Source organism: Salvelinus alpinus, chromosome 24 (genome assembly GCF_045679555.1).
Source record: "Salvelinus alpinus chromosome 24, SLU_Salpinus.1, whole genome shotgun sequence".
NCBI classification, from domain to species: Eukaryota; Metazoa; Chordata; class Actinopteri; order Salmoniformes; family Salmonidae; genus Salvelinus; species Salvelinus alpinus.
Window position 1 is genome coordinate 33,844,408 of NC_092109.1, and position 15,310 is coordinate 33,859,717.

Sequence of the window (15,310 nt, forward strand, 5' to 3'; positions counted from 1 at the left end):
CGTTTGCTACACTAATTAGAAACAGACACCTAGCTGCCATCCAGCACCTTTCACCAAATTTTCCAGGATATTCTCACCATGCACGGTCAAACTACAGCAAAGCAACACAAGGTGTGTTTCTGGTGGCTATGATTCTTATGCATCAGGTAAAGAGAGAGGAGAGGAGAGAGAAGGCAGTACACTCTTAGAATTCGTGTCTACTCAAGGAACCCCTGCAGTTCCTGAAGGAAACATTGCTAATCAATGGTTCATATTTGCACCTTCGGTTAGTTGAGGGCTTCTTGAGGAACCTTTAATGGTTCGATGTAGCAACGTGTTCCTGGAGGAACCCTGGAGGGGAGAGGTGGCTTAGTAGGGGCGTGGCTTTAAAATATGTTGTAATTTCTGTTAATTTGTTCTCTTGTTTTGTCATCACATGTTAAGGTCTGCCTCCAAGCCCAGTCTGTAATGAGAAGATCACAATAAAACTGCAGACTGGGAAACCTTAAAACTCACCATAACCACCCAGAGCCTTGATCTGCCCCCATGTAACCCAGAACCCCTATCCCAAAGGACTGTCCAGATGGGCCAAGTCCTCCTGAAAGCCAGACAGGGTCTCCATGAAGCCCAGGGGCAGACCCAGGCACCTCCTCCTCCAGTACTCCACATCATACAGCAGAAGAGGAAGCTGAGGAGAGAGTACATGAAGACAAGGTCAGAGGTCACTAGTCACCCCTCATTACACCCGTCACCATTAAATAACTGCTGAGACACATCAAGAAGTTAAAAGTCAAGGCACCAGGGGAGGACACCAACTCAAAGCGGCCTCCCCTGAGTTCCACTCCCATCTCTGTGACCTCTACACCCTCTGCCTCCATGTTGGTCACTTTCCAAAGCCCTGGAAGTCAGCAGTAGTGACCATGATCCCCAAGCAAGGTAAAGACCCCCACCAGCCAGCCAACTATAGGCCCATCAGCCTTCTTAACAACTTGTGGAAGTTCCTGGAGAGGGTGCTGGCGCTCCGACTTCAGAGACACTGACAACATGGGGGTCCTCTGGGTGCACCAGGCCGGCTTGAGGAAGAAGATCCACCACCGATAACATCCTGAGGCTGGCCGATATCAAATCATCCAGCTTTATTTATATAGCACATTTCAGACATGAATGCAATGCCCTTCACAGAAAAAAAACATGAGAAAAAACCCCAGAAATATATACCACACAAACATAAGAGGGTTAAAAAAACGAAAGAATATAAAAACTAAAAGAATAAGAATAGAACAAGAAAGAGGTCACAGTAGCGATGTTCTTTGACGTCGAGAAGGCCTTTGACAAGATGTGTCACAATGGACTCATCTACTGCCTGCAGGATACAAACATGAAACTCCCCACTCAGTTGGTCACTCTTAAACATTTTTGAATTAAAAATATATATAAAACGGGAGATAGTGGTGAGGGTGGGAGAAACCACATCGCCCAGGTTCTTTCCAGAGGCAGGATTAACCCAAGGCTCCACCCTCAGCCTTCTACTGTTTAATGTATATATGTGATATTAATTACTTCCATCCAAGAGAGAGAGACAGGTCTCCCAGTTTGCGGATGACCTCTGCTACTGGGCGGCCTCAAAGACCTTTGCACACGCTGGGAAGAAGTTACAGAACTGAATAACTGAAATAGAGACATGTGGCGGGTTAAACTCAACCCTCTCAAGACACAGTGCATCCTCTTCTCCAAGTACCTCAAGAAAAACAGGCAAGTGAACAGGAAGCTCCTGTGCTTGGAGAATGAGGGAAGGAAGTGACTGAACCACCTGAGGGTGCTTTGCAGAAAGAAAGGAGAAGCCACCCCCGGAACAGTCATCAATGTCTATCAGAGAGTTATATCAGACCCCTATATGATATGCCTGTCCAGTCTGGAGCAACGTGGGAATGAACACAAAAAAAGACCCTGGCAATCAGGATGGCATACAGACTCCCCACGTGTACAATACCCGCTATATCCACCAGATGTCAGGACTGAGAACAGTGCAGGAGAAGATGGCTGTTCTGGGGCGCAAGTTTAGCCTGACGTCGGTGGGGAACCCGTCACTGAAGACAATGATTCAAGAAGAACAAACAGACTCGCACAGATTTTTATCCAGCACCGGCCTCTCTGTGCTTCTTAAATAATTGTATCACTTTTAAAACCATTTTAGAGTGGATATCTGTTGCATTTTGATTGTGAATTTATCAACTTCTACTCCCGTATATATTTTAAAGCCTGGTTTTAAAACCTCTGGACCAATTTTTTTTTACCCCTTTTTAAACTCACCTGTCAAAGAGGGTGGGACACTGCAATAGAAGCTGACATTTTAACAAATCCAAACCCTTTTTTTTTTTTACAGCACTGCAAGCTGACATTTTAACACCACTCTTAATAACGCTGGAGGTTGACACAGACCAGTGTTTCCTAAACTCTGTCCTGGGGCCCCCGGGTGCACGTTTTGAAAGTTGCGTGAGTGAAAGAACGCTTACTTTTGCCGATTGAGCTGACGTTGATCTCAGGAATCCCCCGGTTTGTTTTGTCCCCCACATTCCCCCCAAAATCCAGAGAAAGGACTGAAGGACTGCTGGTTCACACTTCTAGAAAAAAGACGTAGACCGTCTACACCAGGGAGGGGAAACTTTTTTAGGCCTGCGGACCAATTTCACGAAATATATATTTTTTGGAACTCAGTCAGGGTCTCAACTTACTATTGAGAGTTAGAATGACAAAATACATAAGGTGCAATTTCGAAATTAGGTTGTTCAATTAGCCCTAGTCAGCTACTTTTAGTCTAGCAACCAGCTATCTAAACTTGTAGTAAATAATTATCAACCGGGGTGGGGCACATTGATCATCAGTTATCATATTAAAACTGCTAACATTTCCCTCCCCCTATGGTAAAATGTGGAGAATTGCAGGAAATTAGCTGTCAAACTGCAATTTTTTCTTTCCGCCCCATGGCAAAATGAGAGGAATTGTGTGAAATTAGTTATAAAATTGCAAAATCCTCTCTCTGCCCCATGGCAAAATGAGAGGAATTGCAGGATTTTTTCTTTCTTTTAGCTGATGGGGGGTACGCAGACCGATGAGCCACTGTGGCCTCATGATGACTTTGTTTTTTTGGTGGCCTCCACCCCCATCAAAGTTGACCATCCCTTGTTAATAAAAACCTGCAGCGCTCAGCAAATGCACTGAACATCAACAGCAGGTCAAAAGGAGAACTTCCTGCCACTTTATATGCAGCCTTTATGTAGAACATGACGTCCTGAATGAGTATCATCTCGAGTGTAGACGATATGAAGGCCAGCCGATGACAGCAGACAGGATTAACAGAAGAACTGTTGCCACATTTGAAGGTTTAAGGTTGCAGCAATACTGGAGGAGAGGGCATACAGTGGGGTATGTATGTGTACCTGATGCGGTCATTTGGGCCAGGAAGAGCAAGAAAATTGAGGTGGCATCCACCGGGCTGCAGGTGACCCGACTCAACGTCTCCCACCACTGTAGCAGTCAGACTTGCACTTGCTGTATTTAAACTTCTCCACTTTGTTAATCTGAGAAAAAGGAACAAACACCTGGGGCCTCATTTATCAATATTGCATAGAAAATATAAAATACTACTTATGAACCGAATTTATAATGTTCGTACGCATAGAAAGTGTGATTTTTCAAACAATCCTACAAGCGTCATACGCACACCGGTAGAAGATGTGTTGATAAATGTGTTCATGAACAACTATCGCTATTTGCATTTTGAAACGTGCCTAATTAACCATACATGGCTAAAATCATTGCTTTAATGTCCGTGAGGAATATACAAACGCCTTACCATTAAATATCCCACAATGGCGCAGCAAAAAGATATATACAAAAAATGAAAACAGCTACAATCAGGACCATTAGGACTACTCAAGTGGTTTAGCAATGGCAACTATTGTCACGATCGTGTGGAGGAGAGACGGACCAAAACGCAGCATGTGGAAAATAAGCCATCTTCATTTATTATAACGACGAAGATGACCATGAAACGAAACACTTATACAAACTATACAAAAACAACAAACGACCGTGAAGCTACAACCGCAAGTGCACACACAAACTACTTACGTTCAACATAGACAATTCCCCACAAACAGCTAAAGCCTATGGTTGCCTTAAATATGGCTCCCAATCAGAGACAACAATAACCAGCTGTCTCTAATTGAGACCCAATTCAGGCAACCATAGACTTTCCTAGATACCTACACTCAACCATAGACACAGCTAGACTACTATACTAAACATAAACTCAACTACTCTAATAAACCCCCTAAACCTTACAACCACCCTAGACACTACAAAAAAACACATACATTCCCCATGTCACACCCTGACCTAACTAAAATAATTAAGAAAACAAAGAATACTAAGGCCAGGGCGTGACATAACCCCCCCCTTAAGGTGCGAACTCCGGGCGCACCAGCACATAGTCTAGGGGAGGGTCTGGGTGGGCTTCCGTCCACGGCGGCGGCTCCGGCACTGGTCGTGGTCCCCACCCCACCATAGTCACTACCCGCTTACGTAGCCTCCTCCAAATGGCCACCCTCCACATTAACCCCACTGGATTAAGGGGCAGCACCGGACTAAGGGGCAGCACCGGACTAAGGGGCAGCACCGGACTAAGGGGCAGCACCGGACTAAGGGGCAGCACCGGACTAAGGGGCAGCACCGGACTAAGGGGCAGCACCGGACTAAGGGGCAGCACCGGACTAAGGGGCAGCACCGGACTAAGGGACAGCACCAGGATAAGGGACAGCACCAGGATAAGGGACAGCACCAGGATAAGGGACAGCACCAGGATAAGGGGCAGCCCCAGGATAAGGGGCAGCCCCAGGATAAGGGGCAGCCCCAGGATAAGGGGCAGCTCCGGACTGAGGTACGGCAGCACCGGACTGAAGGGCAGCACCGGACTGAATGGCGGATCCTGGCTGGCTCTGGCGGATCCTGGCTGGCCGGCTCTGGCGGATCCTGGCTGGCCGGCTCATGGCTGGCTGACGGATCTGGCTGCTCATGGCTGGCTGACGGATCTGGCTGCTCATGGCTGGCTGACGGATCTGGCTGCTCATGGCTGGCTGACGGATCTGGCTGCTCATGGCTGGCTGACGGATCTGGCTGCTCATGGCTGGCTGACGGATCTGGCTGCTCATGGCTGGCTGACGGATCTGGCTGCTCATGGCTGGCTGACGGATCTGGCTGCTCATGGCTGGCTGACGGATCTGGCTGCTCATGGCTGGTTGGCGGCTCGGCAGATCCTGTCTGGTTGGCGGCTCGGCAGATCCTGTCTGGTTGGCGGCTCTGGCAGATCCTGTCTGGTTGGCGGCTCTGGCAGATCCTGTCTGGTTGGCGGCTCTGGCAGATCCTGTCTGGTTGGCGGCTCTGGCAGATCCTGTCTGGTTGGCGGCTCTGGCAGATCCTGTCTGGTTGGCTGCTCTGGCAGATCCTGTCTGACGAATGGCTCTAGCGGCTCCTGACTGACTAACGGCTCTGACGGCTCGGGACAGACGGGCGGCTCAGACGGTGCTGGGCAGACGGATGGCTCAGACGGCGCTGGGCAGACGGATGGCTCAGATGGCGCTGGGCAGACGGACGGCTCAGATGGCGCTGGGGAGACGGACGGCTCAGATGGCGCTGGGGAGACGGATGGCTCAGATGGCGCTGGGGAGACGGATGGCTCTGGCCGGATGAGGCGCACTGTAGGCCTGGTGCGTGGTGCCGGAACTGGAGGCACCGGGCTAAGGACACGCACCTTCAGGCTAGTGCAGGGAGAAGGAACAGGGCATACCGGACCCTGGAGACGCACATTAGGCCTAGTGCGTGGTGCCGGAACTGGTGGTACCGGGCTGGGGACACGCATCTCAGGGCTAGTGCGGGGAGAAGGAACAGGGCATACTGGACCCTGGGGACGCACATTAGGCCTAGTGCGTGGTGCCGGAACTGGTGGTACCGGGCTGGGGACACGCATCTCAGGGCTAGTGCGGGGAGCAGCAACAGGACGCACAGGACTCTGGGAACACACAGGAAGCTTGGTGCGTGGTACCGGACTGGAGACACGCACCATAGGGCTAGTACGTGGAGGAGGAACAGGGCACACTGGACTCTCGAGGCGCACTATAGGCCTGGTGCGTGGTACCGGTACTGGTGGTACCAGGCTGAGGGCACGCACCTCAGGAAGAGTGCGGGAAGAAGGAACAGTGCGTACAGGGCTCAGGAGACGCACAGGAGGCTTCCCAACCTTACCTGGTTGTATACTCCCCCATATCAACATCTCTCTCTCTTCGCTCTCCTCCAATAACACCAACAACTCCTCAAATGTCTCATAATCTCCCATCCTTTCACTTTCCTCCAATCTGTCCAATAACTCCTCCACATTCTCCGACTCATACCTTAGTTTAGCCAACTGCTCCTGATGGTAAGCACGGGGAACTGGCTCAATTCTCCCACTTGACCCAGCCACACTCCCCGTGTGCCCTCCCCCAAGACATTTTTGGGGTAGCCTCTCGGGCTTCCAGCCACTCTGCCTTGATTTACGCTGCTTGGTCCCATGTTGGTGGGGAATTCTGTCACGATCGTGTGGAGGAGAGACGGACCAAAACACAGCATGTGGAAAATAAGCCATCTTCATTTATTATAACGACGAAGATGAACATGAAACGAAACACTTATACAAACTATACAAAAACAACAAACGACCGTGAAGCTACAAACGCAAGTGCACACACAAACTACTTACGTTCAACATAGACAATTCCCCACAAACAGCTAAAGCCTATGGTTGCCTTAAATATGGCTCCCAATCAGAGACAACAATAACCAGCTGTCTCTAATTGAGACCCAATTCAGGCAACCATAGACTTTCCTAGATACCTACACTCAACCATAGACACAGCTAGACTACTATACTAAACATAAACCCAACTACTCTAATAAACCCCCTAAACCTTACAACCACCCTAGACACTACAAAAAAACACATACATTCCCCATGTCACACCCTGACCTAACTAAAATAATTAAGAAAACAAAGAATACTAAGGCCAGGGCGTGACAACTATCCCCCAAATGGAGTAGGTAACGCTCACCAATAAGCCATCCATCCTCAACAGCTCCCTGCTGTAGACGTACAGGCAGGCCAACATTGCTGAAGTAGAGGGCGGTGTTTAAACAATGATTGAGTAGGTGAATTTATGGAGATTTAGAGAGTTCCTTAGTTTATGGTTCTTTAATGTTGATTGGAGATGAAAAAAAAGTTTGCAATTCTGTGCCATGTCACTTAGCCATGGCCGGCCCGCTCATTAGGCAGCCGCCTATGACGAAATGATTTGAATGCATTTAAATGGTTTGAAACTTGTCTGCCTGTTGAACACACATCCTCAGCCTTCTATAGGAATTTAATCACTGCATAGGACTATGTTTTGGATGACTGGCTGTGAATGCTTATTGAATTGTTTTATTTCTGCCTTTTCTATTCCAGACATTCTGAAATTCACTAAAGCATCGCCTATGACGAAATGATTTGAATGCATTTAAATGGTTTGAAACTTGTCTGCCTGTTGAACACACATCCTCAGCCTTCTATAGGAATTTAACGACTGCATAGGACTATGTTTTGGATGACTGGCTGCGAATGCTTATTGAATTGTTTTATTTCTGCCTTTTCTATTCCAGACATTCTGAAATTCACTAAAGCATCCCATGTAACTTTAGTCTTTCACTTTTGACGAGGGCGGCATTTTCTGAGCTAAACTGACTCCATTTTCTGCTGCATTTTCTGAGCTAAACTGACTACCTCCAACAACACATAAAACCTCATAATTTTGCCCCAAAACAATTACTCTCAACCAGTGTTATATGGGCTTTTTAGGTGAGCACGCTAATGCTGTCTTGTAATAAGCAGTGTCCAATTTGTCAAAGGCAGAGAAGCAATATATTTATCTTGTCCATTCCCGGTGCAGCTCTCCATGGTGTTGTTAGAGAGACGCATTGCTGCGGCGTTCCATTTTTTAAACCTTTATTTAACTAAGCAAATCAGTTAGTTAAGAACAAATTCTTATTTTCAATGACAGCCTGTTCAGGGGCAGAACGACAGATTTGTACCTTGTCAGGTCGGGGTTTTGAACTTTCAACCTTTCGGTTACTAGTCCAATGCTCTAACCACTAGGCTACCCTGCCGCTCCATCAACATGCCATCAATGTTTTTTACATAAATCATTTAGCAGATATAACATGGTAGAAAGAGTATGTGGCCTTTTCTCTAGCCTACAGGCTGGATATAAAATGTATGACAATGTAATGAGATGGGAACTTTTTACATCATGCAGGTTTCTCCGATCAAATAGCTTAACCTACTTGGCGACCAATCAAATAAGAAAAATGCGCTCACATGTTAAAACAACATATCCTAAAAACAGGACAGGTCAAAGTAAAATGGACAATATGGAATGGACAATCAGGGCACTCACACAACTGCTGTCCAGGAGTTTCACCCCATAGGCTAAATTGTTATGATCAGCTGTTTCAAGTTTGTATAAATTTTTTACATGCTGATCATAGCAAAAAATAAAATACTTCTGCATTTCTTGCTGTGTAAACACATTGCAAATAGGTTCAGGATAACTCCTACTGATAAAGTTGTGTAGCTGAAATTCAGAGCTTAAATGGCCAAATTGATTAGTCACAGAAATCAGGACTTGCCAATGCAACGGCATGTTTTACAAATGGTGGGACTACCATATGGATGGGCATTCATAAAATTCCATTGCAGGCCTACATGGTAGGCTACACCCCAGTAAGCACAGACCGACACCAACGTCTTTTGGATGTCTTTTTTTGGTGTTTTACGAAACAGTAGTCCTACCACGTAGATGGGCATTCCTAAAATGTAATTTCAGGCGACACTGTAGGCTGTACCCCAGTGAGCACGGACCGAGGCTGACGCCTTTTGGCTGTATTTTTGGTCCTGTCCGGACATCTTTTTTTGTTCAGATTTTGTCCGGTCTGGACCAGCCTTGATTTGGTCCAAACATAGACATCTATCATTGACGTCTTTTCACCTTTCATTCAGAACCTAACTTCAAAGTCTGGAAAACATGTATTTTAAACATCTTTTCAACGTCATTTTGCTTACTGGGACAGCAATTGTGGCAGAAATGCCAGGACCAGCTCTGCACTCAGCTGTGATTATCCAAATAACTGTTCATTTATCCATACAAGATGTGGTGTGGAAATAATAAACATGAATACAATGGCATGCAGACTAAGACAAGGCACATTCATTTAACAATAACAAACCAAGATATACAGCTCCTCATCTGTTATAATAATGTAACCAAAATACAAGTAGATAGCAACATCAGACTAGCCAGTTAAACAATGACAGGCAAAAATATAGCTATTAATGTTAGCTAGCATAGCTAGCATAAAAAAATAGATACATAATGCTTTAATAATTATGCAAATATTCTTAAACTATTGACAACTGTCAGTGAAATATGGGGAAAACAAATACCGTATTTACAGTTCTGGTATTTACACACAGTGATGAATAAATTAATTAGAAAGGAATAATGTCCAAAAACTGAGATTTGTGTTCACAGCAGGTGGCAAGCTGCACTTGGTAAAGAATTGATAGCTGTGATGTCATCACTGAATTATTTTTCTTCTTCTATGGTGGGGTTTAAAGGCGGTTGGCATCCAATGTTAATGGTGCGTTTCGGCCACCAGCTGGACAGGGTATTGAACTAGAAAATAAAAATCCATTGAGGAAAAACGTCATACAAAAAGTTACACGTCAACAAACAGAACCCATCTTAATTAAGCAATTAACATCCCATCATGCTTAGGGTCATGCATAACAATGCTGGGCAATTATTTTGTCTACCATGGCTAGGCCCACATAGGATAACCATGCCCACATCCACAGGGGACGAGTGGTCACTGAATGGAAAAGCGCGTCTGCTAAATGACTTAAATGTAAATGTTGACTGATGCAAGAAATGTGACAGAAGGGGAGGTGCTGATATTAGCATTGTGTATATAAATTCCAACATAACCAGTGCACTTTAAAAATCAGACAAGAATCAACAATATTTGCCTTTCCAAAAAATGTAATTGTTTTTGGTATTAAGCAGGGCTAGACTAATCATAAATGTACATTAGATATAGGATACACAGCATGTCAAAGGTAGCCAGCCTATTGTCATGAATAGGCCCACAGTGCACTCACCAGTTGATGGAGTATAGTTTCCGTAACCATCTGTGCGTTATTGTGAGTTTCACCCCAGAGCACAGAGGGCAGAGTGAGTGACTGCAGGTTTTCGCTCCTCCCTTGGACTTGATTGATGAATTAAGGCCACTGATTAGTAAGGAACTCCCCTCACCTGGTTGTATAGGTCTTAACTGAAAGGAAAAAACAAAAAATGTAAAAAAATGTGGACTGAAAACCCACAGGACGGTAGCTCTCCAGGAAGAGGGTTGGACTGAAAACCCACAGGACAGTAGATCTCCAGGAAGAGGGTTGGACTGAAAACCCACAGGATGGTAGATCTCCAGGAAGAGGGTTGGACTGAAAACCCACAGGACGGTAGATCTCCAGGAAGAGTGTTGGACTGAAAACCCACAGGACGGTAGATCTCCAGGAAGAGGGTTGGACTGAAAACCCACAGGACGGTAGCTCCCCAGGAAGAGGGTTGGACTGAAAACCCACAGAACGGTAGATCTCCGGGAAGAGGGTTGGACTGAAAACCCACAGGACGGTAGCTCTCCAGGAAGAGGGTTGGACTGAAAACCCACAGGACGGTAGCTCTCCAGGAAGAGGGTTGGACTGAAAACCCACAGGACGGTAGCTCTCCAGGAAGAGTGTTGGACTGAAAACCCACAGGACGGTAGCTCTCCAGGAAGAGGGTTGGACTGAAAACCCACAGGACGGTAGATCTCCAGGAAGAGGGTTGGACTGAAAACCCACAGGACGGTAGATCTCCAGGAAGAGGGTTGGGCAGCCATGCTCTAGGCCCTCAGTGGAATGAGTTTGACACCCCTGCCTCAGACTCTACAGCTCCTCGTGATATTGATGGTTTTGTGTGAATTTCAGCCCTCAAACCTCGCTGACATTCTCTCCAATGTTTATTTGAAATTTGAACATTTGCAGGATGAAATCTCTTGAGATGCACCATCTCGTTTTCAGAAGTGTCCAAATGAAGAAAAAAAACAATGCTTCGTAACAATAATAATATGGCACCTACTGTCTAATAATAATAACAATGATAATAATACATAAATAAAACCCTATATTAACAGCCTAAAAAGTTGTGTACATCTACTAATGGGCCTACAACTAATATAAACTACTTCTACAACTACTAATGCAACTAATATAAACTACTGTTACAACTACTAATGCAACTAATTAAAAATACTGCTTCAACTACTAATACAAATAATACAACTTAGTACCTATAATATATACATACATAGGCCTACAGATTTACAAATATCTTCACACATCTTCACAACTACACGTTTCTATTAGTTAAAAACAAAACTGTTTGATCTTAACATTTGAAAAAGCCTTTTTTTTTATTCACTGTGTGATTTTAATGCCCTGATTTCTATAGGTAAATGATTAAAGTCAAGCCTTTGTATCTGAAAGATGTTACTCTAACCTCATGATGTACCTTTGGAATGTGTAATGGCTGCTGTTGTCGAACGGAGTAGTGTGAGTTTCCTTAACCAATGTACTTGTCTGAATCGGCTTGTTATAAATTACATCTAAATCGCAAAGTGAGATCTTGGTTGTGTTTTGTTTTGATAGATGATGTCACCATAGTCTAGTATAGGAAGCAGCAGTTTGATTACTAAGGTCTTTGAAAATGGATACAGTAAAACAACTCTTACTACAACTTGTTATAGTTGCACCATCGGATGAGAACATGAAAGGGAAGCAAATGTCAGGGTTTAGGAAGGTGCGTTCTGGTCACTGTCTGTTACACTGCTTCTCTCAGACTAGTCAGTTTGTATTTTCTGTGTGCATTAGGCCTAGCCGCAGTGTATAATTGACTACAGCATCTTCAACCGAATAGTTGTCACAAACAATAAAATAAAGTTCAATATAAAGTTATGAAGTTATTCATAAAAATAAACCAAAAGGCTACAAAACGGTGAAATACCTGTGCTGTGTCATCAGTAAGATATGAGCAGTCAATGAATTAACAAGAACATCAAAATGATCAGAAATGTACTTTTATTTTTGCAACTTTAAGTGTGTCTTCTCTCGTTAAACAATGTAAGTGTAGACAGGCACAGTACATTGATTCCTTTACAGTACGCTCTTATGCAAATATCTATGCACAAATCTTTGGTGTGTTACCTTTTTCAAATACATCTGACATTTTGCCTCTTCATTATACTATTTCTATAAAAATCACTACAAAGACTTTAGACATGAGTAAGCAAGAATCATTACAGTACAGTATTATACGGCACATGGATGAATGGTTCATATTCACTTTAGTACACACTTATCAGTTAACAGTGCATACTAAACATTTCAACTGAACACTGTTGTATAGGATGTCAGTCTTCATGTAGGACATTTACAGCAATGTTTAATGGTGATCATTGTGTGGACCCCAAGAAGAGTAGCTGCTGCTTTCGCAACAGCTAATGGGGATAAAATACAAAATAAAATAAAAATAGTTTCAACGCTCTTGAGTTGTAGTATTATACAGTACATACTTATAAATGGTAAGTTAAAGTGCTTTCAAGTACATGTGAGATCAATATACACCAAGTTGATAAAACCATTCCTCTAATTTCAAAATGTTTCATCTCTGGCCTACATAAAAAAAAACTGTTTGCAATCTGATAAGTTTCACCATGTCTGGGAAGATTCTTGACATGCTTGTTACGTAAATCAACTCCATTAAAACATTAGTCAATGTTCTCTGATTGGTGAGAAGAAACCTCTGGCTCCTCCACTTCTAGGAATGAACTGCCCCATTGAGGGCACAGTGGCCCCTTCTACACCAGGAGAGAAGTGACAGTTGATCAACTTAAATGGGAAAACAAAACAATCCTTGCTAATGTATAAAGCCAAGGCAGTTAACTATATCTTACCTGCAGATTTGGGTGGAGCACTCAAAATGGTCTCGGCAGTAGGCCCCAGTGGGCTTGGTACCCATGAACCTCCACAGAGGGGTCATGCGGGTTCTCCGTTCCAGGAGCTTGGTGCCCTGCTGCAGACTCAGCCTTGAATCATGGCTTCCTATTGGACTAGCACACACCTGCCATACAAAGTGTATATGTCAACAACATTTAGCATTACAGTTTCACTACTGGTTAAAGATGTTTAACAACACTACTCCAAAGAAAATGATAAAATAATGATAAAAAGTGCTTTACCTGATGCATAAGAATCAGAGCCACCAGACACACACCTTGCGTTGCTTTGCTGTGGTTTTGACCGTGCATGGTGAGATATACTCTGGAAAATTCGGTGAAATGTGCTGGATGGCAGGCAGCTAGGTGTCTGTTTCTAACTAGCGTAGCAAACGTTATTTTGGAGAACTCTGCTTATATACCATCCCTCTCTCTCGCTCTCGCTCTCGCTCTCTCACTCTATGACTCTCTCTATCTCTCTCTCTCTCTCTCTCACACACACACACACACACACACACACGCTCACACACAGACATATATACACACACTCACACACATACACACATGTCATGTCAAATATTTGACAATGGTAAAGATAAGATCTCCAGTGTGGACCAGTAACTCTCTGATTGTAAACTGTCCTAGCACTGGGAACTATGGCCAGAATGACATCAACTCTGCTGATATCTTGGGCACCTCTAGGAAACTCCTTCTGTTGATAATGACAAGTCCATTAATAACCTCAATAGAGCGCACATAGAAAAAAATGCATGAACGTTACATGTGCGACAGCACTCGGTACCTAAGTAAACAAAAGATTGCATTTTGGCCTCTACGTGTTACCTTTGTACAGACAAATTATTTATGTTATGCATACTTCTTCTAATACTTACCTTTTGACATTTATGCCAAGATGTGTTGTGAGGGTAATGATGATGAAACCAAGTCGCTCTGAATAATCATTCAATCAGTCAAATGTTCTTATTCAAAGAAACATGTCTTACAAAGGGTCAACAGTCAAGCCGGGTCCGGAGGCATGCATTGCTTATTTTCAAATATTATTATTATTATATCTTTATTTCAACAAGGAACACAGACTGAGATCAAGGTCTCTTTTACAGCTGGGCCCTGCATATACATGTTTACACATACAGTTTAGGTACAATGATTAAGAAACTACACAAGACAAACAAAACGATCACAGATAACACAAACAAATACAGCAGAAGATTATTACATGTACACATAGATTATTCCCCTAACAGCACAAGAACTTGCATTACCCAAAACAGTTACAAGCAATACAAAAATAAAAATCCACTAATAAATATTTAAAATGGGCAAGGGGAACAAGAGTCTCAAGTTGAAGTTTAGTCTGCAGGCTATTCCATATAATTGTCAACATACAGTTATAGCACCATATTAAGGTGTGGGATGTTCATTGTATTACAAGGAACAACTAGCAGGTCAATTTCGGTCCAGCAGCATAATCTGTCCATTCACAATTCACCTGTGGGAATGAAACTCGGGGCGAAAGTTCACCTTCCAACAGGACAACGAGCTTAAGCACACAGCCAAGACAATGCAGCGGTGGCTTCAGGACAAGTCTCTGAATGTCCTTGAGTGGCCCAGCCAGAGCCCGGACTTGAACCCGATCGAACAAAGGTGCTTCAGCAAAGTACTGAGTAAAGGGTCTGAATATTTATGTAAATGTGATATTTCCGTTTTTTTTCTAAAAACTTGATTTTGCTTTGCCATTATGGGGTATTGTGTGTAGATTGATGGGGACAAAAAACTATTGAATCCATTTGAGAATAAGGCTGTAACGTAACAAAAAAGTGAAGGCGTCTGAATAATTTCCTGAATGCACTGTAACTATTTGGGCAGGAGAAGCTGGGTCCCATGCCGCTGATTAACATTGCGCACCGCACGGGTCCTCTCTGCAACGGATCCCGGTGCATGATTGTACGAATCTACATTTTTGAAGTCAAAGAGCAAATTTTTCTCCTCGCAGCAGAATCGGAGGCTCTGACCTGTGCTAAGAAAACTATCAGCATCTACCCAGATCTGAGTGCCGAGCTTCTGAAACAGAGGGCGACCTAAAACGAGGTGAGAT

The 15,310-nt window shown here is 44.1% G+C and overlaps 1 protein-coding gene across 1 annotated transcript in view; it reads right to left on the reverse strand.

Moving 5' to 3' along the window:
* LOC139552687 (uncharacterized) overlaps positions 1-13,634 on the reverse strand; it is a 59,925-nt gene extending 46,291 nt beyond the window's left edge. The window contains exons 1-3 of the mRNA XM_071364670.1: positions 13,438-13,634; positions 13,153-13,319; positions 496-667 (exon numbers count right to left, since the gene is read on the reverse strand). Of these exons, the coding sequence (XP_071220771.1) occupies positions 496-667; positions 13,153-13,319; positions 13,438-13,506 (408 nt within the window). The 5' untranslated portion in view covers positions 13,507-13,634. The remainder of the gene's footprint in view (positions 1-495; positions 668-13,152; positions 13,320-13,437) is intronic.
* Positions 13,635-15,310: the final 1,676 nt, after the last annotated feature.